At 45.6% G+C, this 25,825-nt stretch overlaps 1 protein-coding gene across 2 annotated transcripts in view; it reads right to left on the bottom strand.

Moving 5' to 3' along the window:
* Positions 1 to 25,144, bottom strand: part of LOC131086225 (uncharacterized) — a 29,901-nt gene extending 4,757 nt beyond the window's left edge. Inside the window, exons 1-7 of one of the 2 annotated variants that reach the window (XM_058029139.1) lie at positions 25,065 to 25,144; positions 14,908 to 15,761; positions 7,629 to 7,790; positions 4,909 to 5,095; positions 3,956 to 4,110; positions 2,631 to 2,657; positions 1,068 to 1,186 (exon numbers count right to left, since the gene is read on the bottom strand). In XM_058029139.1, the coding sequence (XP_057885122.1) occupies positions 1,068 to 1,186; positions 2,631 to 2,657; positions 3,956 to 4,110; positions 4,909 to 5,095; positions 7,629 to 7,790; positions 14,908 to 15,761; positions 25,065 to 25,107 (1,547 nt within the window). In that variant the 5' untranslated portion in view covers positions 25,108 to 25,144. The remainder of the gene's footprint in view (positions 1 to 1,067; positions 1,187 to 2,630; positions 2,658 to 3,955; positions 4,111 to 4,908; positions 5,096 to 7,628; positions 7,791 to 14,907; positions 15,762 to 25,064) is intronic. The other variant, XM_058029140.1, reaches the window with a different exon arrangement.
* Positions 25,145 to 25,825: the final 681 nt, after the last annotated feature.

The following is a 25,825-nucleotide window of genomic DNA, read 5'->3' as shown; positions in this document are numbered from 1 at the left end:
TACATATGCTTGGGCCCCAACCAACCTTTTCCCAGCTGGAAAAATCACTCCATGTATTACAGAGGATTTTTTTTTCCAGCTGTAATTATAAGATTCCCAGTTCCCTTATGCATTTTGTAAGGTAGGTACAGGCTGTCTTAAGGGGAACAATAGGACATTCCTGAGTGCTTAAACAACTGCTGTTTCCCCACCATCACCCCCTCTAAAACTGGAGGAGGACTTAAGCACATTTGAGCTGTTCCGCTGGAGGTTACTGAGACCTCAGCTGAAAAAACATACAGGGAGGTGCACAGCTCCATGTAATGCTCCTGCTTTGGTGACTAAGATGCCCAGGCTCTTCCTGTTACCTGATTACATGCACAAGCACTCCAAATTCACCAGACTAGCTGGGAGGACTTGGCAAGTGCACAGGGAATATCTGTGCAAGCAGAACTGTCAGATGGACATGCACAACACAGTTTAGTTCAGAGGCCAGGCTACAACCAACCTGCTAGACAAAGTGGCCCAAGGGAGGAGCATGGATCCCTTAATCGAAATAAGACCTCATACTTGATCCAAATATTCATCTACAGCAACAAACGGTCCCACCCATAAGCACACACTCAGCAAACTTCACCTCTCCTTCTTCTGACAAAACCATCCAGCTGATCCTGACTGTCCCATCCCAACACACATCAGGTACAATATAGTTGGTCCCACTGGAGGAAAGGTGGGAAAGTGGACAAAAGAGAACATTAGTGGTAACTGCAATGCTTAGGAGGGAGAAGAAAGACAAATAACTAGGCTATAGACAGCTCTGGCTAATTGTCATCATCCCCTTGCACAGCTAGGGAGAAGCCCCTTATTTTAGTGACACTAATGTTTCCATGATTTTCACATGGGTGACATCCAGTTGGGATCCTGGATCATCTAGGCACTAAGGAAGCAAACACTACTGCTAGCCAGGACCAGCATATGCAATGGGAATAAGGTAAGGAGCGATCTTCTCCAGACAGCAACACCCAGAGCTAAAGCTTCTACCACCTCCTCCCAACACTAAGTGAAAATCTCCCACAGTATTCTCTCACCTATACAACTGTGGGCAGGATCTCTTCAGAGCAGCAGAAGACAACCCCAGCTTGTTCTGGTTTGTCAACCTTGTCTTCCTCATAAGATCTCTCATTCTCCTCCAAGCATGGCTCTCACCCTAGGGAGCAAAAAGAAACCACAACTTAAAAGACCAGAGGCAAGTTGCTGGCAGACTTTATCTGGCCAACACATGATGCTTTGGGATATTCCAGGGTGGTGGGAAAAGGGAAATTTCTTTATTTCAGACAGATAGGGGTCAGGGCCCACAAAAGAATTTTTAACACTGCAATGATGCCCAGTGGCCAACCTGTACCTGTATATGACAAGGAGACAAGATGGATGAACTCTGAGTAATACTATCTTTTTCATATTTTGCTTGGTAACATTTCTCTGCCTAGGACTCTGCTGTTCTTTCTGATTTAGGCTTTAAGAGAGTGAGGTGCCCTCACTGGTGAATGCTGAGTAGCTGCCTAAGAGCACGTTTTACCCTATTGTTATGCTATGCTAAAGGAGAAGATTGGTTTGGTTTCCTACCTACTCAGATGCATGCAGGGGGCCTTTACAATGAAACCCAAAAAGGCACTTCGACTGTCTTATCCTTTCTATTAGGCCAGGTGCATTGGTATCGGCCTTTTCTAAGGTGGTAGCTTTTGTGGAACACGAATTAGGAGATCAAGCCTTTGTTTCCCTGTCACTCAGCAAGCCACAGCTATTGGCCTTACATTTGAAATGCTAATAGAGATTATCAGGAGGTCAGGGAGTCTCAGGAGGCCATCTCTAATCTTTGGTCTCTCCAGCCTGGGCTTATCTGGACGCGTGAACTAAACGGAACTCTGAATCCAAAAAATTAATTTATTTTTTCCAATATTGTTTTAAATTTCCTAAAGTGATGACTGGAAAACCTGGGGAACAGAACAAAAATTATCATGTCCCAGAACTAGCATAACAGAGAGAAATTATTCCCATTTCAGTGAATTTCTCAAATCATTGTCATGTTCCTGATATTGTTTTGCCCTCTCCCAAGGTTCCTCCTCACTCTCTGCCGGTGCTGCTGTGCCACCAGCAGAGCCATTACTACAGGAGTTGTGGCCACCTTGGGGCCAACCTGGCAGCTGCCCAGCCACACTTACCAGCCCCAGCAATGCCTATTGCAATAGTTCTTCTTGGGAATCTGCAAAGTTTTCAGTTCAAAACTTCAGATGAGGCATGGCTCAGCTGAGAACTGCAACACCTGATTCAGTGCTATTGAGTTAATTGCCTGTAAGCAAGACTGTTTACTCAAGGAAATAGCAAACCTCTGTGTTTACTGCTAGGATTAACGTGTACTGTGGAAGGGTTTTGAGGCCTCAGCAGTTAGTCCCTCGTTGTGCTGGTGATGTCTTGGACAAGCAAGCACTGCTGATACCGCAGAAAGCCTGAGCAGCTGATGTTCCTGTGGTCCATGAGAGTAAACTTTGGGGGTGAGTAAACCTCTTTTGTTCATACAATGGTGTGCACTACACAGGCTTACTCCCTGATAATGTAGACACAAGTTAAATATATTCTGCAAAGGCAGTACATACCGAGATGTTCTTGCTGACGTCCAGAGCCTAAAAACAAAAGGGAATTTATTTACATTGATAAATAACAGGACAGCGAGACCAACTCACAGCATTTGCAACAGACTGTTCTCTGTTCTCAGCTCTGCACTGGAATGTACTCATAGCCTTGGTCGAGACCTTCATTTCTTTTTAGACTCAGTCCCCCACATGTGTGATAATCCCTTCTTTCTCCATCCACCTCTCACCTCTCTTTTGTATTTAAACTGCCAGTTTATGTGTCTAGTACCTAGTAGCCTGGGCATGAGTGTAACAGACAGAATTCCCATACAGTACAGAATTCCCTGTACAGAATTCCTACAATACCTGCACTGTAGGAATAAATGGAGCCTTTCATGTTCAGGGTACAAAATCCAATACTAAGTGACAATACTAAGGTGTGATGTAGCAAGAGAGGATGAGGATTCAGGTTAAAGAGCATGGATCTCGATTCTATGGTCCTGTAAAGTCATCAGAAGTTCCCACATGCTTAAAATACTCCGAAAGCTGACTGGACACAAGGCAGAGCATGGAGCACCTTTCAGGCCTCAGCCTTAATTTGGGTTCTGAAGTTCATTGAAATGTTTGTGACTCATTTGCAGCTTAAGGGTGGAAATTTCATGAGGTCTTCCCTGTGAGAGACCTACTCCTTCCTCTTTCCTGTTTGCAGGGCTGGGAATACTCTGATTAGAGTCTCTGCTCTGGCATTTCAGCACTTCTGAACCCCACCGGAACATGAAAGTGCTGAGGCAGGCACAAACAATGGGAAAGAAAGGGAGAGGAAAGCATTCATCCTCACTCCCTTGGACTTCAGTGACACAGATTTGCTGAAACACATTCCCTGGAACATGCTTTGAGGACTGGAGCTAATTACATTGATATGCTGCCAGTCTGGTAATAAGTGTGACCAGCTAAGGATTGATCCACTAAAATTTTTATTACTGTTAATGAAAACTTGGTTTAATCTCACTAGCATCAGTAGTGGAGATACTTATGACTGAGTCCACACAGTAAGTTATTTGGAGTTGATGAAGTTGCATGAGCACCCCATGTTGCTGTCTGCAGTGCTCCTCTCCCCTGCACCAGTGATCCATTTGTGCCTTTCTTGCCATATAGACATAGTCCTTCTTCATTTAAGGTTGGGAGTAGAGAGACACAGATCCCCCTAACCCTTGCTGGCCCGGTTCCACTCAGTAGCAGACAAGGCTGGCTTGCTGTCCTGGCACCTCACTATGATCTGCCTGAGCAGAACTTCTCTCTGCTTCTCCCACAGGTCCCACTCAGAGCTAGGTTCCAAGCTTATCACTCACCTTTCTTACTGCAGGGTCCTTTGACAGAAAAGCCTGTCCCTCTGCCATACTCCCAACTTCTCTGAACTCATTCTCCTTGTTGTTCTTATTGTTTGCTGACTTTCTGAGCCCCATCATCAGCTGGCTCTTTCCTGATTCCAGATATCTCTCACTTCCTGCAATGAAATGCAAAGACTTATTCCTTAGCAGTGTCCTGCTAGGTTGGCCTCTGGGCAGTGCTGGCAGCAAGTTATGGCTTCAGATGGGATGAGAACTCTAAGGACTTAAAGATGGGATAAGACCCCGTGTGATGCCAAAGGCTCTGACTCAATCCTGCAATGAAGTTGTTCTATGTTTCACCAGGTATTAGAAAAAAGCTGAAATCCAAGGTTTGAAATAAACTGATCTGGCTGATTTAGTGACAGACTAACAGACTTTTCATCTGGCTTTATCATCAGTAGGCTGAGCCCAGTTTCTCAGCCATCTGGAAAAACTGATCTCTGGATCCAAGCTTTGCAGCTGGGGCTTATTTCCACTTGGTCTATAGAATAAGTCACCCTCCAGGAATTTGTTCCATGCCTACTTGAGAGAGTAGACGACTAACAACATGCATAAGGTTTTCCATCTTAGATCAAATCCTACCTTGCCTGGGTGGAGGGGGGCTCCACTAATGGTCCCATTCAGGCATGCTAATTTTCCAAGAGATCTATTTTATAATTCACTTGTCCTAATCTTTACAGCCACAGCTGCAAAGCAAAAAACCCCAATTCACACACATGAAGCAGCCAGTGTTAAAATCCTAGGTACAGAGAGAGCATTTTACATTGCTTCTCTTGGATTTCAGCTAGGGTTTAGTTCTACTAAAACCTTGCTTGGTTCCCAACTGTCTTTCCTTGGGAAAAGAAAGTGGCTGATCAGCTTGTTTGACCAAGTGGTGGCAAACGGGAGGGCATGTTAGAGGTATTTGAACTCACCATTGCAGCTGCTCAGCTTCTCGGTGTTCGCTCCTATTTCTGGGATGATGGAAAGATCAGAAGGGTTTCCAGTCTGAACCAAAAGGCTGTGAGGTCTGCTCCTCCCAGCAAAATTTGTTTTCATGTCTTGATATGACTTAAGGAAGATACTGGCAGCTCCACAGGAGCAGTGCTGCAGAATGTATTCCTGTACCAGACAAAAAGAAAGTATGCAGGCTCTCAGACTGCAACAACCCAAGGTAATGGGTGGTGTGACACTACAGAGGAATTGTAAACATTCCAGTCCAGGGATGTCCATCCTTGTCCTAGGACCCACCAGAACACAGACAAATTATTTAATTCTCTAAAATGCTGAACACCCTGTAGTTAGTAATACAGAGCTTTCATGGCTTCATTAGCATTTAACTTAAATTGCCTGATACTCAGCATCTTTTCAGTTTGTTTCCCAGAAGGAATTGAATATGAGTTTCTAAACAGAGAGCTGCTCAGAGGCATTAGTGTAAATAAACAGATCAGTTATAACAATGACTCATATTTTAAGATGTTATTTGTTTTGGAGCATGCACAGACAACAATATCTTGTATTTTTATTGATGGGATGCCACAGTTTTCTTGCGTGTTACCAGCCAAATGGACTGTATGTGGTATCTCAGTCAGTGTACTTCTGCTGTTGCTGGTGGGGTGAGGAAGGGGAGATTTTCTACCTTGTACAACCCTGTTGCAGAAGAGTTTAGTAGGGTAGGAAGGACGGATAACTTTATCCAGCTGAAGCAGAAAGGGAACCAAACTGTTTACTGGTGTTGGAACTAGGACAGGCCAACACCAGTTTACCACCTCTAGAGACCCCCAAGAAACGGACAGTTTCAATGTCACTTCTCATCTGCATATGTTGTTACAGCAGTGTGGTACTTTGCATTATCAATACCTTTGGGAGATGCTTAGCAAATCTGATGAAAGATGCTGGTTTTGGCCCATGGTATTATAGATTTCCCTGTAAAGAAAGGATGTGGAGCAGCAGTGTTCCCTTTGTGTCCCAGGATCAAAGCCATCATTTCTGTGGTGATGTCTGTGCACCTCTCAAGAACAGCATTGCGAGCATTGGGTACCTACAATCCTCGTGACCAGCTCTTAATACCATGCTAACCCCATGTTTTGGGGGGTGTGTCTTCCCTAGCCATGTCTGGGACATGGAAACCTTTCCATGCTCATAGTCTACATGGAGAGTGAACATGGTTTGTAAAGGAGTCTTTGGACCCCTCCAAATTATGGATGGCAATCTTCATGTTTCATGGCCAGTGCTCCTCTTCAATTCAGAGGGGCTATGACTGAAGAACAAAATGATGGAGAGCTGCTCAAATGTAGGAGATCCAGGCTCCACAGGATACCTGAGAGTGTCCAGTTTTTTAAACCACTCAAGCACTGAATGTTACATCTGAGAATCCAATTCCCCACTGAACAGTATGAGACAAATGCATCTGAGAAGACACTGCTGAGAGACCTTCAGAAGTACCAAAAAGATCAAAGTTTCAAATATTTAAATGAAAGCACAGTGCCTTTCATTTCAGTGGGAGCTGGGGAGGGGGCATGTACACCAGATGACTTTGCAGCTTGGAAGAGTTACTTTGAGCAATGACTCACAGTTGTAAAGCTTCAGGAAATGTGTTAACAATTCCCAGGCTCTATGTAGGAGGCTGCATTCCTCTGAGTGTGAGAGATGGGTACATGGAAATGACAAGTTACTCTGCTCTGCAACCTGACTCAGAACTTGGCTTTGGCTCTGAGGAGGAGTCAGTCACCTACTGCAGATCCAGTCCCAGCAGGTGGGAGAGCAGCACCAGGGGAACAATGACGCTATCAGGAGAATAAAAGACTCACCACAGCACAGCTGGGAAGAAATAGCTGAGTGTGATAAACCCTTTCTGTTCCTTTGGGGAGTGTTAAAACAAACAAAAAGGCAGGGGAGGAAAAAAGATGGAAATCTGGTGTGATGGCTGAAGAAGAGGTGGGGTAGTTTAATAAAATATGCAGGGACTAAAAAATGCTGATGGAAATGTTGGAAGACCCTGAAATTATTTGCAAATTTCAGTCAGATTTTCCAGCTACCTCTGGCTGATAAAAATGACAAATGGGAACACTGAAATGGTTTAATGTCAGAGATTTTTCATCTGTTAGCTTAGGAGCACAGGAAGTGAAAAAAAGCATGGAGCTGGGTCGTGGTATTGCTGCTTCTCTTTCCCCTTGTGTTTGTTTTGTGAAAAATTCTGGGATTTTGACAGTTTGAAAACAGAAGGAAATGTAAGATCTTATAAATCAAAACACAATTGCTAAGGAGCTCTGTGGATTTTGTTTTGGTAGCATTGAGGAGAGGAGATGCATTCTTGGGAAGTTTACAGCTTAGAGAAGAAAAAGTTACTGACTTAGAACAGGCCACTGTATGAGGTGAGAAGTGTGCTTTTTAACTCAAAGAGGCAAGCACATTTGGGAAACCAAATTGTAGAAGACCAGAAACTCAAGCCCAGCCTCAGGAAAGTAAACCCACTGTGGTGTATGAGGCCTCCCTAAAGACCAGAGTCCCCAGTCCAGGTGGGTGCTGGATGTGGCAAATTGGCATCTTCCCCCACACAGAACTTTTTGTTTGGGCCTTGAATTTATTATTTAAGATGTATTACTCAATGGAAGATACCATGGTATCTGCTTTGGATACTACACTATCTGCTTACCTCTTTTATCTGACTCATCTTCTGCTCTTTCTGCAACCTGCACACTTGTTTTTGGAGACGCAGGTTGTGCTCCTGAAGCTGCCCAATCTTCTCAATCAGTTGGCAGATGTGTTCTAGGTATCCCAGACCAGATCCCAGGGCTTTGCTGTTACTTTGGTTCACCTGCAAAGACAATAGATCTTGGACCATGGAGTAACAAGAGATCAATTCTTACTAGGAGCTGAGAGCCCTGCACACTCCTTACAGTCATGTCCTGTGATAAAGTCAGGCTTCCTCTTGCAAGGCGCTTTGGTCTCACCACAGATTCGAGCTACAGCATTACTTGCTGAAGCTCTTTTCTGGATTACTCAGCAATTTCCACTGTCAGAGGGACTCTTCTGACTGATCACAGGCTGATGCAGAGGAAAACCTCATGACAGCCTGTTTCTAGTTCCACCTCCCAGGCTAATTTTTGGGTTTTACTGGCATCAGAAGCCTTACAAACAAATATGGTTCAACTGTATGCAATGGATGGCTGGGGCTAGTATGGCTCATTAGCCCACAATCCTCAGTGCAAGTCACACTTTTGTGTACTAAAGCTGGGCTTAGCTCCTACTCAAAGACATGTATCTGCAGGTTGCATTGATTTGCTGAGTTGTGACCAACTTGGGGATACACTTTGTCTGCTGTACTCTGGCCCTCATCATTGGTGTGTCTGTGAGAGAAACATACTTGAATTAAGCTGCCAAAGTGAAAGAACATCTTTCCACTATTCTTTAGTGGATCCCAGCTTACATCCCTGCTGCTACTTTCAGTCTTGAAGAGACGCCTGAAGAAAGTTTTCAGGAGCAACTTTGCTGTCTGGCTGTGGAAGGATAATCTCTACCGCCGATTTCTCTTCAACCAGGACCTGACAGTCTCACTGCTGCTCAGCCAAGGGCAATGCTGGAGACAGAGAGTAATCCTATGGCAGAAGAAAAGCTATGATGCTTCCCAGCCTCCTGCTCTGCACCTCACCATTTCTGGTGCCAAGACCACCCCAAGCACAGCGAGTGTCCTCCCCTGTGCCGTGCTCAGCCTGTGTCGAACGTGCTGCTGACAAACACACACAGGGACTCACTTCCACCTTGGCGCTGCCTGCTGATGTGCGTGTGATATCAGTGAGTAAAATAAGCTTCAATCTTTACAAAAGCAGTGCTCTAAGTTTATCTTACTTCAAAAAATAAGTTCCCTCTACAAAAGCAGGAAGCTTACTCTGTCTCCTTTCCCACAACAATCTACATTTTTGGGGAAATGCCAGCCCTGGGACTCTTCCTGTCTTTTCATTATGTCAGAAAGCTCATGGTGTGTTCAAAAATAATCAACATTAGGATTTACTTCTTTTTAAACAAATGATGATACAACGTTATTTATAAACAGGTATTATTAAATCCAGATGCTTTTGTGTCTGAAGTTGGGACAGAGGTTGTTGACTCCAAGTCAAGCAGTCGTTCATTTAATGACTTTTATTTTCTTCTCAATCAGAGCCTGCAAGAAGTGGTGGCAAGACAAAAGTTACTCAGCCGTAAAACTGAGTATTTACTGTGGCTGTGCAATGAGAAGGGACACAGCCCCAGGACCCGAAGGGAGAACAAAGCCTATGTGGTATCTGGTGGGAAAAGCTTGAATCAAAAGCACTATAACCACCATATCTAAAAGCAGCTAGGGATTTGGGGGTGCCCAGCTTGAGAAACATAATTTTCAGAAAGTACACGGGTATCAACTTCTGAAAATTTAGCCATTTTGAACTGTCTCAAAATGAACAGTCATTTTTATATACTGTTCCAATAGACAGTCAGTAGTTCCTTATTATCCCAAAATATAGGCTTTCTGCTACACTGTACCCTCTTTTTGCACATCTAGCAACTCCTCTTCCTTCCAGTATGCTACTGCATGACTGCTGGCATGTCTGTACTGCCCTAAGGAGACACTGAGCCAAATCCAACCCATTATAGCTGTGGAAACACAAGGGGAGGCTTCAAGGGACACACAAGGTATTGGAGTAAAACACTGGGCTCTAACTTGGCTTGGAGAAAAAGAATTAAGCATTTGATGGTGACCTCTTTCACTTAGAGACCCTCTTTTTGCTCTGTATTTGTCCTATGCTTAATGTTATACAGTCCTGCTCCATGTCTGTGGCTGCTGGGTTTGTAGGCCAAAATGGGCAGGGGGAGGAGAGAAGAGGGTCCTGCTTTTCCATGCTCTGTGTCTAGAGCTGAAGGCTCTGGAAAGCAAAGGTGTGTTTGGGACAAGCATGGAAAAAATGTGGCTTTTAGCAAAAGTTAGAGTAAATTTCTAACTCCTGAAAGTAAATGCAGGTGCCAAGAAAATGAGAGGGAAAAGGTTGGACTCAATATGCTGAAGATCCCTGCTTCACATCCAGATTTCAGAGGCTGCTTAAGGCTGTTTGGGCTACTTAATGACAAATTAATCTGCATTTTATTGAAGTGATCTCAGAAAGCACAAATTGGGCAGAGCCTCCAGTACTTGCACATTTCTGCAGGGCCAGCCTCCTCTGTGGTCAGAATGCAATGGTGAAAATTTTTAGGGGCATGCTTCAGCCTGCCACAGGGCTGGTTAGCATTAGGATTGCTCAGATATGGCAAGTGTTCCATACAGAATATTTGTGTAATTTAGCTGGTTGCCCCCAAAACAATTGCACAGAAAGAGTCTCTCTAGGAACCCTTCAAAGACTTTGTTTTTTCATAGACTGGAAATACCTAAAGACCCCTAGCTATCTTTTGGTGATGCCAAGTGCACACAGAGTCTGGTCTGTCATATTCTGGTCTAAATATTTTCCTCTCAGCATCTGAGACAGTTTTATGCAAGTAGTGAAGAGTCAGCAACCACAAGAAAACTGCAAACATTTTCCAGGATGTCTCTTCCATTCTCTGTCCTCCCAGCTGAAGCTTCATGACAGAAATTTGTCCTACTTTCCACATGGTAATTGTCAAATAGTGTTGGAACAAAAGCTGTGTGCCCATTTTTGAGATGATGAAGCCTATGAAGAAGGAAAAATATCTTGCCTACTTTTCTGTAAGATGAAGATGGGGAGGATCATAAAGACAATTTATGAATCACATGGTTAAAGCTTCTCTAGGAAAGTAAGAATGTAATGTACAAATACATGCCAGATTTTGCTTTTAGGCATGAGACTGAGCCAGACCCTCATCTGGAAGAAACAGAGTGAAAGGCTCCCAGTTATGCTATGCTGAGTTACTCATATTATGGTTTTTTGACCCTGAGGAGTTAAGATGTACTACATTGACTGCACACCTGTGTAACCAAAGAGGGATCTTTGCCCTTGTCAGTGCTCACCTGACTAAGTTTTGGGCACAGGTTTTCATTATGTGTGTCCCTGGCAATAAATCATGACAGTTGTGCAGGCCCACAGATTTCTTAGGAAGCTTAAAAATACAGATCAGCATCTGCACTGAGGACTTTGGCTTATATAGAGCCCTCTAGTCAATATTTTGACTGGCATAAATCACATCTTTTCCTCTGTGGCTGCACAGCTCACAGAGGTGAGAGCCTGTCCTCTTGTCTCTGGGGAATATTGTGCTCACTGCAGCAGCTGATCACTACAAAGAGTTGAAGTTCAGTGGGAGCTGCAAGAATAAGAGTTGCTTTCAAGTCTCTTGTCCAACTGATGTAAAATCAAAATCTGCATGTCTGATCATCTGGTCAGCACTTTGTCCAGCCTCATTTCAGCCACTATCTGTTACTTGGATGCATGTGATGTGCTTTTCTACAATTGAGCTCAATGGAGAACTGTCCACGGCTGAAGCTGGCAGCAGGAGCTGAAGATGACAGGCAGTTTGCAGGGGAAGCTTTGTTTTGTTCAGAAAAATGCTCACTGATGTATCTTGCATTGCCTTAGGTTTCTGTGCTTCACACAATGCTCTCCACTTTTCTTGTGCATAGTTTTGGGTTATACTAGCTGCATCCTGCCATGCATCCCTCACTGTGCACTCTGGCCATGTGAGCATGGCTGGTACAGGCAGCACAGTGGTCACTGCACCACCCGAAGGGAACAAGAGAATTTCAGCCCTCCCATCCAGGGCCCAGAGCAACCAAACAGTGACACAGCCACAGACTGAGCTGAGTGGGAAGCATTTGTCACTGGTAGCTGACAGCACCAAAAGGCTTGTGAATAACAGGAAAGAGAGGGATCGTGTTGTGTATTTCTGATGTCTCCACCCTGCTGTCCGGGAGGGGCTGTGCCTGCTGATAGCTTCTGGTTTCCTCTGAGCAGCACGCACAGGGGGCTGACCATCACAGGTAGCCCTATCCTTCCCCTGAACTGTACCGCTCTATAGAGAAACATTTTGACTGCTTTGGCCCAGGATAAACAGCACTGCATGAATAATGATTTTTTTTTTCACTTAATGCTGATGGTGCTTCCATCCTTTTTCTTCTAGGAGGCTGGGTTGGGCTGGGCTGACTTTAAATGTAAACTTTATGGAGCGTGAGGAAGTGTTTGTAAAGCAAAAGCATCAAAAGCTATGTATCTTCAAACTTCAAGCTTAAAAGGAAATGCTTTTATTTAGGCTTCAAAGTTCTTTCTCTTGTTGTTTGACAGCTTCCATTTTCTTTCATCTTTCAAAATGTAGGCAAATTTCAAAATAATGACAGTTCAAAACAAAAGATCAGAAAGCTTTGTCTAAAAATGCTGCACTGAAATGATTTGATGTATATTTTCAGCCAAAGCCATTCACCAACCGAATCCAAGTGGTCAAAACATTTGGTCATTTCCAGTCTCTCTTTTTCAGCATTTTCCTTCCTGTTCTCTTGGAAGTGGCCTCAGCAGTGAGGGATGGTCAGGAGGACATCAAGGGAAAACTTCATCCAGAGACTGAATCCTTGTTTGGCTGTGGTAAGCCAGTGAGCACAGTTGGTACTGCCAAGCCAGCTGAGCTGGGGAAACTCAACTACTCTTCTGTTACTTCAAAGTTCCCAAAACCATCAATAGAACTGAGGAAGATGGTGTCACCTGTAACTAAATAATGCTCTCACTGAGCATTAATTATAAGCCAGTGTAAGCACTTTTGCCTTTCTATCAACATTAATTTAACACAGGAATTGACTTGATGGAGCAATTTGGTTTGCCATGTTCTTGCCAAGCAGGGTGGGAATACACTGTGCTGGCCTGCTTTCTTTCAGCCAACAGTGATTCATTTCCAGGGATATCTTAGTGCCTCAGAAGACAACAGGCCATAGCAGAGATTGGTTTCTAAGTACCATTTTGTGTCTTGGACAGACAAATGTGAAAACCACAGAGAAAGCCTGGAGCAGATACTCAGATGGGATGAACTGAGATGCATCTGTCAGCTGTATGGTCAGATGATCATCTGGATCTCACTCCTGAACAGGTCTCTGTTGTGTGACAGTGAGGACAGGTCAGCCTGGTGTAAGCTTAGTGAGGGCAGAAGACTCTGCATCTGCCAGAGGCTGTCCTGGTGCTCTGAGGCACACAGTGCAGCAGCTGCTGCAGGGCTGTGCAGCAGTCCATGGGCATTTCTTGTCCCAGTCAACTTCGGTGCTACCTGGCATCCCAGCAGCTTGAGGAGTGATGCTCTTGAGAAAAGTCAGCCTGGGGGTGTGCTGTGAAGAGGGGCAAACTTCCCCAGCATCTAGGTCACAGCTGTATTTACACAGCTCAAAAAACAAAGAAAAGTGCTCTAGGGCACAGGGCTTTAGCACTCAGCCAGTGAGGATATTAAAAAGGAGGGGAGATAAGCCACCAAGAGCTTAATTTCCTCTTCAGCTTCTTTCTAATTTATTCTCTTGTTTATTTAAACGCTTTTCTTTGGTAAACTGAGGCTCCATTTCACTAAGGGTTTAAAGGAATTTCACAGGCATACAGAACTGTCCACAAGACCAAATCTGGGTGCAAACTCTCCAGAGTGAAACGTAGAATTTAGGTAACTTTTTATGAAGTCTCCTTATGGTCAGATTCTGCTGCTCTCATCTTTTCTTGAACTCTCTGCCAAATGGCCAGATCTGTTTGGGAGCTGTGCAAAATAGACATCTGTCTTCTGCCATGTGTGAGATAGCTCTGGGGAGGAAAACACTGCTCAGATGGGTTGTGTGTTGCTTGTACTTCTTTGATAAGCAATGTTAACAGAGATGAGACATCTCTGACCTTCCTCACTGCTCAAGAGGTTTTGGCATGCTGGAAAGGAAGTCCAGGGCCCAATTGTTCAGGGCAGCGAGATCACGGTTAAATTATTTGCACAGCACACATCACTTGTTACTTGGCTTACTCCCACCCATCTCCAATTCCAATTCATCACTATTACCACAATGAACACCTCCCCAAAAAATCCCTGCTAGGCCCCATTTGATGCTTTTGTGTTTGTGACCCTCTTCACCTAGTCTGTCTTTCTCCTTTTTCCTTCCCTTTGCTCATGGGGCTCTTTGGTCTCTTTCTCTGTCAAGAATCATTTCCCCACTGAGATATTTGCTTTCCTGGTTCCTGGAACCCACTGCAGTGATCTGTCCTCACTTCAGCAGCATGAGGCTTCAGGCAAAGAGCTGGCGGGAGCACTTACCAGCACCTGCTATGGGAGAAGGTGCACAGAAGGGCTTTTTATTCTCTTGTCAGTGGTAGCAAGGGGAAAGAGAGGGAGTAAGGAGTGAGACAATCTGCTGAAATTTAGTCTTTGCAGTTTGGCTCATCACAGCTATGCTGGCAAGTCAAAACGGCATCTCCAACTCCAGCCCGACAAAAATCTGAATTTATGAATTAGCTCCCTGGTCATGCATTATTTGAGACAGTTGACTCAACAGGGCACAACAGGCCTGGGCAGAAATTAATTAACCCTCAGACAAGTTCTTTACAAATTTCACTGCCCCAAAAGCAAGCCAGCTATTCCCAGAGACAAGAATAACCTAGTCTTGAAAATAAGCCTATGTTCTGACCCTCACCCCATGTATCAGAGGATGATGACTTAACTTCATAATCTTAATTTTGAGACCAGAATCAAGTCCATCCTCTTATCTAGAGCTTTTATAAACACCAGATCTAAGGAGTCATTTTTCATCTTTATCCAGACCTGGTATTCACAAATTAATTAAGAATTTTACTGGTAAGAAAAGAAACCTTTAAAATCAAATACCATTTTTTACTGCTTGCAAGTTTCAGGGGAGATATTCTAAATTCACTCAGATGTGTCTAATTTGTGACAAATATGACTTGAACACTGACTTGGGTGTTTGGACAGGCTTAGATTTAAGATTAAGTTCACATATTTCTTACCTCACTCAGTCTACAGCATTCATCCATGTATTCATCCAGGCTGTCGCTTGTGGGGCACTTCTTCAGCTGATGTTCATGGATCTGAAGATCTTGCATGCTGCCAAAATTCTCTGGAAAATTGTCAGCAATTGTCTTTGGCTCTTCTATGGGACCTGGAGTGGAAAGAGTGCTTTCCCTGGAAAGGTCCATCTCTGCAGTAGGTTCCTTTTCTGGAGACTGCCTGTCATCCTGGTGAAAATGTTCATCAGGACTTTCTTCCTGAGGGTCATTGAAGTCTTCAAGGGAAGCTGTAGGATCCTGCACAGCATCTGCCTCCTGACTATAGTAATCATCTTGCTTTTTGCTCTCTGGATCTTGTAGACTAACTTTTCTGGCATGTTCTTTACATGTTCTCATTAACTGATGGTCAATTTCTGGGGAAGAAGAGGTGCTAAGCACACCTGAATCACAAAATGAGTCTCTGTTGTGAAGCACAAAGCTCTTTTCTGAGCCCGTGGGTGTTGATGGAGAATTAGCACCGCTTGGCAGCTCAACCCCCGAGTCCTCAGATTCGAATTTGGAGAATCTGTGGAGCCGGCACTTGGACTCGAAGGCGCTGAGGTCAGGCAGGGTGGCTACACAGTCACTGCTTGCGGGGCCATCCACACAGTCTGCATCTGCTGCCCTGGCTGCTGCATCTGGGCTTCCCAAGCAGGCTGGTGGGACACTGGCATCGGGAAGATGGGACTCCTCTGTGCAGGCTGTGTCAGCTGGAGCCTCTGGGATTAACCCTGGGTTTTGAATTCCTTCATTGCTCAGTATCTTCATGTGTGTTAACACGACTTTGTCCTCAGCAGGTGGGCTCCTCTTACCTGCTGAAAACAAGTAGAAGGTCACAGGAGGCTACAAAACTCAAGTGTCTAATGCATCCCCTGAGGGATGTGGAATGTAAAACTGCCTATACCAAGGTGGTAGAGGGGGACAACCCTAATTTGTTTTTCTTGAGCTATATGAAGCTTTCTTGTGGGCTTTGCTGCAATGAAAGGCTTGTGTTTCATAGCCTCAGAGTCCTCCGGGGGGCTCATAAAAGCACAATTCTGATTTGATAGGTAAAAAACAACATATGTAGGCAGGTAACATTTTAGTAATTATCTGTGTATAGATGGAGAGATGTACATGTTCTTTCAGCCTGATCGACATTAATTTAAGGCTGAAATATTTTTTTCCAATTAAATATATTCTGAACCATCAGAAAAAAAGAGTAAAATGAAATCACTCTTCCCAGAGGCTTAAGTGAATTTTGGGTTGCAACAAGCAATTTGAAAACTCTTTGGTATTCTCTGCAGTATTCTCTGCTCACACACATGTGACAAAAAATCAAGTTCTGATTAAAAAAAGCAAGTGTAAAAAGCACTATAGATCTTTTCACTCCCTATATGGTTTTAGCTATGAAGTAATGTCTTTAAAGTGAGCTCCTACCTTATTTGTAAAGACAAAAGAGATGGGGGCAGCCTTGCTTGAGAGCTTTTGCACACAAACAAAGAAGACTTGTTTTCAAGTCACAATTATTTTACACAGTAATGTGATAGAACAGTCTCTGGGTGAAAGGCTGATCTTCAAGGGTCAGAGATCTGCTCCCAGGTTTTTCTTACTGTTTTTCTGAATATAATATTTCATAGTGCAAACATTTGGGTCACGATGCCATGAGAGCCAGTGTGAAAGTTCTGCATCTACCTTTTAGCAAACTGCAAATCTCAGCTCCAAGTATGTATGTTTGTGAATTTGGAACCAAGAATTGATGCAGAACAAAACTTCAGTTTCCCTGGTATCTTTTCCCTTAGTGCCCAGCCCCGAGTGCCTCAGAGGGCTACAATGCATACACTTTTCTGGATGTCTTACTTTCTACTTCATTCCCCTCTCCTCTTCCTTTTTGCCTGAATCAGACCAGCATCAGCTTCACAAACTCACCGCCAATAATGTAAATGTCCCTAGGTGGGCAGGAAAGCCCAGGATCCACCCCACCTGGATCAGGGAGAGCTGTGCAGTGCAGTTCTCCTTTGCGGTGACCCAGAAGCTCCCTGTTTCAGAAATAACCCATCTTTACCTCCTCCAGCTTGCTTTCTGTAAAGTACTTAGATAAGGGAGACTTGTACTCATGAAGGCCACGCTAACTATTACATGGATCATTTTCTACTTTATTTGAATTCCCTTCATTTGATCTTGAGAATTTCCTGGCATACCACTGAAACATGCCCTTTGCTGTTCATAGACACCCACTGATTTAATATTTCACACTGGATTTTTATGAAGGGCAGTCAGTGATAAATAATCTGATGGGTTTCTTGTGGTACATAGTCCTAATACCCCTTATATAAGATTTGTTTATCATATAGAGAATTGCACTGCCTCCCTTAGCAGGATTCACAAGCATCTTCCTAGTGCCAAGAGCCATGTTTGGGACAGTCAGTGCTAGACCTCAGCAATACAACACCAGGATGTTGCTGTGGTGAGGGCCAAGAAAAAGACATTACCCAGGAAAGCTCATCAGAAGCTGCCTGTGCTGGGCTCTGTTGTTATTCTTCCCCTTTTGGGATATGTATGAAGGACCCTGACCTGAGGATAAAGAATAGGGTGACAGGTTTGCAGCTTCACATATAGCAAAACATCAGCTCTAAGAGGGAGCTGGGTGCCAGGGCTTGGAAGGAGGAGGTGGAACTGAGTCACTTTGATTTGGAGTCAAGAGGATCTACCTGCTCAGCTGCAAACACCTCTTGGCAGCCAGACAAAAAATGTTGTATCTGCATGAAAAATACAAGGCTTACAGGCTCTTCTGATGGCATCACTACCCAGCTGGCCAACAAAACCACCGAGAGTCAGGAGGAGAGCAGCTGCATTCCTGCAATTACTTTTAGGAACAAACCATACAGCTGTCACTCTTACCAGGAATTACTACATGCAATGGTAGTTTTTTCCCACAGACTGATTGTTCTCACTTATTAATCATGCCATGCTTTCCTTTGACTGGAGATTCTCTCACTTCTTTCAATCTGCCCCTGTTTTTTCTTGCTTAACAGGTTTCACCCTGGCCTACACAAATATTGCTTTGTCTAAAATCAGGAAGCAGCATATTAAAATGAGGTCTTGCTACTTACAGAAGGAGATGTCAGATGCTTTACTGCATATCTTTTAGGACTACAAAAGCTGCAATGTGAAGGTTTGGCTGGAGTAGAAAGAATAGAAAATAAGATGAAATCTTTGACCCTCTGTGGGATGGCCGCCTTGGTGCCAACAACAGTTCTTTGCTCTCCCCTTACTGTGGTCACTAGCAACAGGTTTTACAAAAATTGTTTATCTGTTCTAGGCTGCAAACCATTGCTCTCAGCACTGTCAGGTCCTGCAAACCACAGAGCATTTCTGATTTATTCTTCCAACGCCCTATGATGAGGCAAAATGTTATCATCCCCCTACCACAAGAGCAGAATACTGGAAAAGGACAACAGGATTTTGCAACACACTTTGGCACCTCATCCTCATTCATTCAATAATATTTTCCTGTGGTCAGTGAGGTCATCTGTGCTACAGCAGAAAGATCTCCAGTGATTAAGGCAGTGACCTGAAACTCAGGTTATTCTTGCTGCACCTCACTGAGAGAAGAGTCTCTCTTCTTCCTCTCTATTAACTGGATTATAGAATCTCAACCATGGGGCTTCCAAGAAGCAGATTGTTCCTGCTACAGATCTCAAAAGAGGCATACAAAAACACTTAGCTCTTTCAAGCATATTGCTAACAAACACCAGAATGGTGCAATTAAAGTTCATCTGCTTAATTGAGGGGAAAAGAGAAAAAAAAAAAAAGCGACCCAGACCCTCAGCTGCTATAAATTAACTCATTTCCAGGGCCTTAACAGAACTCATTTTGGCCGAGGGCTTGGCCTGTAAGTGCTTTGTTCAGCAGTACCAGGGGCCCTGAGTAAAGCAAGGAAGGGAGATAACTCCTGCCTGGCACTGGAGGGAGTGTGCTGCAGGGGTACGGCTGCAACAACCCTGCACGGGGGCTTCTGAAAGGAGGTGTGAAGAACTCCAGAGAGCTGAACGGTGCCATTAACAATGGTAAGATGTAATTTACCGGTGCTGGAGGCCAGCCAGGTTTAACGCTGCTGTTCCTGGGAATCCAGCCAAGATTTTTGTTGTTGTTGTTTGTTTCTTGTCCCCTGGACCGGTTTTCCACACCCCTCTAGGGTGGGGGTAAGATAGCAAATGCTGTAGTTTTTAGGAAACTGGCTGCTACGCTGGTATGGCAGCCAGGGAAGGAGTGGAGTTTTGTGTTCATGTTTCAGAGTCAGTACAGGTTCCTGAAGCATATTCAACATGTGTGCCCAGGCCAAACATTGTCTCAGGGTAGTTTGTGCTACTTGCCTAGTAGCCCTTTCAAAGAGTTATATGGCTCTGTAATCACCCTAGAGGTATACAGGATTCCCTGGATTGAAATACATGTCTGTAACTGGTGGTGAGTGATCATGTGTAGCCCTGGGAAGTGGGTTTCCTGTGCCTGTAAAGCTGGAGAATCAGCCTGCTTCCCAAGTCACAAGGAGGTGGTGACACTGAACTAGCTAACACCTGAGGTAATTGGTAGGGAGTGAAAGGAGCAGATGTGTTCCACTTAAGTCTCTAGAACTTTGCTCTGCATCATGTTTAAATTGCTTTCAAGGATATTTCTATGTTGCAGTTAGCATAGCCTAATAGAGAAACTTAAATCTTTCAAAGGTAAATACCGTCCCAAGGCTTCACTTCTTGGGACTTTTTAGTCCAAGTTATTTTTCCAGTTGCACAATAACTAGCAGCTGCCAGGACTCAGCCTGGTGTATTACTGACCAGGAGAAGGAGGGCAGATACCTAAATATAAAATTGCTTTCAGGCAATTTCTTTATCCCAAGTAAGTTGGATGCATGAGGTTTAACTCAAACAACTGCCCAGGAACAACTCCTTTGCATTTCCAATCCTGCTCAAGCCAAATTCTTGCAAAAGCTCCCACCTTTCTAGTAAACCAAGCCAAAGTCTATATCCAACTCCCTGTGCTCCAAAGTACTGAAACCTATGTCTGATTTTTTTCTTTTTTGCATCTATGCCTGTGATTCAAAGTTGCGTTTCACTGGCAATTCCTTCAGTGCAAGACCTGTTAAGCTCTGCTACATCCCTGAGAGGGTCCATGGTCTCTTATGCACTGACTTAAGTATAATAGCACGTGGTTTTCTGATGTATGCAACTAATGAAGCACTGGTGGACAGGAAGAGGTCAGGCTAGCAGTGGAATGAGTGCTGCTATTGGCAGTAGAGAGCCATACCATACCAGCACTGCCCTTTGCTGCTCTTTTCTTTCCAGTCTCTGCCCACCTGTTGTCTCAAAATGTTCATCCTGATTTTTAGGCTACCTGGCATGGGGAGAATCTCTGTTGAACATGGCACAACTGGAGCCAAAGCTTTGCTTGTCTCCATCTACCACTGTCTTATAAAGGATAGCAGAGGTAGAGCCATGGCAGCCTTGTGCTTGTCTCTAGAACTGCTGCAAGGTCCATGTGCACAGCGAACCCATCGGTAGGTCTGTACAGGATGAACAGCCCAGAGATACTCAGAGAATCTCTTCCTCTCCCTGCTACTGTGTGCCACACATGCAACATCCTACACACTGCAGTTTATAAGGCCAGCACATTCCCACTTTACTGTGCCACCAAAAATAGAGGGTATCACCAATGACTTGGGTTGTTGGTGTAGCAGGGACTTTGCACAGCTACCCTGCAAAGGAAGACCAACCTCAAACCACAGCACTCCTACTATTCTGCTTAGCCCTGAGTACAGGAGTAAGGTGCACATGCAAAGTGCCAGAAAAGGTTTTTCAGCGTCCTTTGCAGGACACAGCCTGCCTAGTAACTCCTGTCTGGCTCCAGCTGTGCCAAGAATGAAACCCTGCCGTGCAGGACTGGTTCTGTGATGGTTCTGTGGCCTCCAAGTAACAGACTAAGAGATGATTGTTGCCTTTTGAAGAATCATTACATAGCAGTGACTAGTGCACTGGAGTCAGACTCATGACCTAGAAATGAGAGGCTGCCTCTCCTATTTAGTCCTTGCATTCCCTCATTTTCCTTCCTTCCCGTACAAAAAGACTCCCTCAGTTTTGTCACTGTGCCACATTCTAGCACTGCTGGCAGGACGGCTCAGGTGGTATTTCCCTTTCATTTCGAAGAGGTGGGTTTTTTTCTCACCAGTGATGAGGTCTCAATTTCCCAGCATTTAAGAGAGAAGGGGTCACTTCCTTTCTGAAACAATAGGCATTTTTTGCTGATGACTTTTCCCCCACGTGTGCTGAAGGGTGGGGTCGGGCGCTGGGGCCGTGCTGGAACCTCCGGAGCAGCCCCCACGCAGGGCCAGCGGGGGCCGTGTCCCCTCCCCGGCCGGGAAGAGCTTCCCTAGCGCAGCCCTGGGGGCTCAGGCAGGCCTTGCAGGGCCTCAGAGCTCACTAGAACTGAATTACTCTTACGCTTCCAAAAACCCCAAACCAACCCAACAAACAAAGTCCCCACCCCCAAAAATCAGTAACCGCTACCAACTAACTCTCTGTGAGCAAAGTCTATCTCCACACGGCTTTGCCATGGATTCCCACGGGGTGGGATCACCCGACTCCCTGGTGCTTTACCGGACTGTCGATCCCAGTCCTGGCAATGGCAGAGGTGCTACTTGTCACCAAAAGTCTGCGAACTATCTGCCTTCCCCAATGCTTTTCAGGCAGCGTGCTGAGTGTGCTGCCGGATCTTGGGCTGAGCAAGGCTTCTCCTAAGTAATTAGGGTAATCACAAGCTGAAAATTTTACACAGAAACCTTATCACAGGGTCTGTTGTCTTCAGTGCACCAGTTACAACTTCTACCTATAACAACAGAAACTTGTGAAGGCATGAAAATCACAGTCAGAGGAAAAGTCGGAGTTTTTTGTTGTTTTATTTTGTTTGGTTTGCTTGTTGTTTTGGGTTTGTTTTTTTTTTTACTGGAGTTGTGACTGAAAAATTCACATTTGCAGGGGAGCATGCTGCCGTGTTGTAACAGTATTTGCACAATATATTCGATTCTCTAAACTTCAATTTATCCAGCTGGAGAAGTGAATTGCACGTGGAATTCATGAATATACATATACAATTTGTTTTGCTCAAAATGTTGCATGCAAAGGAATAGTTATGACAAAGCTGAATTTCAGATAGTCCTTGAACAAAAAGCACAAAGCACTTAGATCCTTTGGCTCCAAGGTGGTCTCTAGTCTCCATGTTAGTTAAGTGTGTGAAGTTCCTTAGGATTGTAGTTTGCTAATATAACGTGACCAGAAATGTTATAGGTCCCCACAGGTGCAGCTGGTAATGATAAATCCATATAAAGTAGATGCCGAGAGAAAGATAACAGGGTTCAAGGACTCTGAAACTCTCTGAGGAGACATTCATTGCTTTAGTATCTATGTTTGAGAAAAGAGGAGCTAATTATAACTCTTTTCAAGCATTTGAGGAAGAATGAGAGGGAGATTGATCGATTGTTTACTGATTGATATAGTTGGGTGAACTAAAGAGGAAATGGATTTCCAAGTAGAGAGGCCACTTGACACTTTTACAGCTTGCTCCTATTCATTCCAAGTGACCTGTGAAGTTTTTGAAACCTAGCGACAGGTCTGATAGATTAGTGACCTCTGGCAGAAAGTCCCGGGGCACAGCAGGTCCCCTCAGACCACCTGGTTTATCAGTTACCTGTGCAGGCTGGCAGTCACCAGTTTTTAGACCAACACCTGGCCCTGAGCACTGCACCAGCTACAGCGCTGCTCCCACTCGTTTCTGCATTCTCGCTGCAATTTATTTCTTTGTATCTAGGACCCGGAGGGAAAACCTGGCCGGGGGTAATTTTGGTGCACAAGGATTAGCGCCTAAATCCTCCCTGCTCTGCAATGTAACCAGTCCTGAGGGCTGGGGGAGGGATGAGGTTCAGCCCCTACAATCACCTATGGGTCTTATTTGAGAGACTTTTGTCAGGGAGATGACAGCTGCCACTAAGGACCTGCAAATCCTTCTTGGAAATTCCCATGTGTTCCTCCAAGAGAAAGGTTCAAAACCTTAAATAAAGGAAATAGTGCTTTGATGAGCAGCCCTGTATAACAGCAAAAGATTATTTAGCACACAACTCAGAGATATGTCTGAGCAGAAAATTAAAACAATAGAAACAAATATATCGCACATTGGCAAAAACTGTCTAATTTAGATCTTTTCCTTGTACATCTAATCTGCAGGCTGCCTCATATCACAGAGGATTATTCAGCCAGAAATTAACGAGGAGCCAGGAGGCCCTTTGCAAGGATGGAACATGCCCCCCAGGGATGACAGGTATGTAGTAATTCAGGTTTTATTGCCTATAATAGGCTTGGATAAACAACTGTTCAATAGCCCCAAAGACCAAGGCCATTTAGACATCAGTGCTTCAACTGAAGCCAAAGGAACTCGAGAATGGTATTAGAAAGGTCGCTGTTAAGCCGTTCTTCATGACAGTCATTGCTGTCCCTTGGTAAAACCCTGGAGACCTGCTTCTGCTCAAACAAGGTAGCACTGGACAGGCATAACCATGCTCTGGCATGTCTGAAATCTTTTATAGTTGCAGTGAGGGAAGAGCCAAGAATGCTATTTCTGAATAGAGACAGTGTCCAAATCAGGACATGCATAATATTTGGTGTCTTTTTCCTAGCTGAAGTCATTAGAGAGTGATGTTGCTGTTTCTTATTTGGATAAATTCTAGCTGAACCTCTTTTTGATCCGTCAGTGCTCTGTAGGATAACTCTGTTCCCCCACCAAAGTTTTCACCTACCCTCTTAACAATACTGCTCTGTCTGGGTGATGAGGGACACCTCCATGTGGAAGAGCAAGCTTCCTTTCACCTCCTAACCCTGCCATCAGGTTTGCACTGTATATCTTGGAGGAAACAAGTTCATGGTCCAATTACATCCAGGGCAAAAAGGAGCAGTTCCCGCCATACTGCAAAACACCCCTCAAACACCCTCCGTATCTTAGGGGGATGCTGGCATGTTCTCACAGCAGCATTGCTCTAGAGCCCTTTCACTGGGTGTCACTGGGTAGCAGTTTTCAGACTGAGGCCAGGCAGAGCAAGGTGCTTCAGCAGCCTGGCTGGCAGCAGCACTGAGCAGTGACCTGCTGGGGCACCTCACAGAGGCTCCAGCTCACACAAAGCTCCAAGTAGCTGCCCCAGACCAGGACAGCTGGGAAGCACAATCTAGGCAGTGTGTCTTCAATAATGTGTCATTTCTGATGACTCCATGGGAACAATTGCTGCAGCACCCCAAAAGAAGCAGGAGTTTGGCATAAGGATGGAAGGTCGGGACCCCAGGAGGTATCACCGCCCCAAACACATGGGTTTGCAACATTTTTACCATCCTGCTGTTGCACTGCACACTACACTTACGCTCTCACAAGCTCTGTCTGTAGCCGCCTGTATGCCAAGCAAACCAGCCCAGTGCAGCCATGCCGACCTGCCGATCTCGTTTACAGCTGCCACAAGCCATGCTGAGGGATAAACAGGGATCCTAAGAGAATTCTGCTACGTAGAGCTTGTGATCTCAACGCCTGCAGCTCTGGCTAAGGTATAAAATATAGTGGCTCCGTTATGCCAGGAAAAGGCATACTGAGACCTAATAATTTGTAGGCACAACAGGCTTAAAAAGTTATAGGTGATAAGCTTCAGGACTATAGCTGCCTTTCTTGCCAGGGTCACCTCATCTGCACAGGCGGGAGCAAGTCAAACACTTGGAACCCGCGGCAATCCCTGTGGGATGGGGATACGCTGCCTCGGAACCGAGCCGATGTCCGTGCCCGCGCCGTGACGGGCGGAGGGCAGCCCCGAGCCGCCTCTGGGAGCGCCGGAGCCGCGCGGTGCCGGGAGCGGCCGCTCCGCCGGGTGCCGGTGCCTCGGCAGCACGGACCGCTCGGAGCCACAGCGCTCCCGCCTGCCCTGCTCCTCTCTCCCAAGCTTTGCACGCTTAGCAAAGCGAAATAAGCCCGTTTTAAGAGGAAATCAAACCGGTTCCTTAGGGGCGATCTTTGCCCCCAGCAGGGGCTGGCGGGCCGGAGGCTGGAGCGGGGGGGACGCGCCTTACCTGCGAGGGGACAGAGGCAGCCGGAGAGCAGCGAGCGCAGCATGGGGGGGCCGGCAGCGGCGCGGGGCCCGTCCGGCGGGGCCCGGGAGCAGGGCGGGCCGGGATGAGCCTGTCCTAAGTATCGTCCGCGCGGCGCTGAGGGGAAGGAAGGGGTGGCGGGGTGCGGGTTTGGGGAGGTGTTGGCAGCCGCCGGCTGACCGGGGGGGCGGCCGACTCACCTCTCCTCCAGGGCGCTCCCAGGGTGAAGCTCCGATGCCAGCTGAACATCCCGGCGGCGGCAGCCGCCCTCAGCGGCGGGCGGGGCACGGGGGCGGGGGTGCCATCGCTGCCGACCCTGCCCGAGTGGGTGAGCGGGCCCGGGCTAGGGCATGGCGGGGCAGCGCGGAGCGGGCAGCGCGGCCGGCGCGGAGGCTGCGGGGCGGCGGGCGGGCGCCCGGCCAGCAGTGACTTATAAAGGGAGCAGCCCAGAGGAATGTATCTCCTGTGGCTGATAAGCCGAGATGACTGGAGGGGTTTGAACTACCTTTGCAACCCCCGGAGAAGAGAGGGAGAGAGAGGGAAAAAAAAGGATAGCAGAGAAGAAATAGAAAAATATTTCAGTACTTGCATAATATCAATAAACAACTCCCCTCTCTAGTGGCAGGGAAGGCTGGAATGTTTAGGGTGGGGAGGAGAGAGAGTAAAAGAGTAGAGTGGGTTTGTTGGGTTTTGGTTGTTTTTTTTTTTTCTTTTCCGAGTTTTTCTTGTTCTCTATTTAAATT

Source organism: Melospiza georgiana, chromosome 8 (assembly GCF_028018845.1).
Source record: "Melospiza georgiana isolate bMelGeo1 chromosome 8, bMelGeo1.pri, whole genome shotgun sequence".
Classification (NCBI taxonomy): Eukaryota; Metazoa; Chordata; class Aves; order Passeriformes; family Passerellidae; genus Melospiza; species Melospiza georgiana.
Note: the sequence above shows the minus strand (reverse complement) of the source record. Positions and strands in the feature narration are given on the sequence as shown.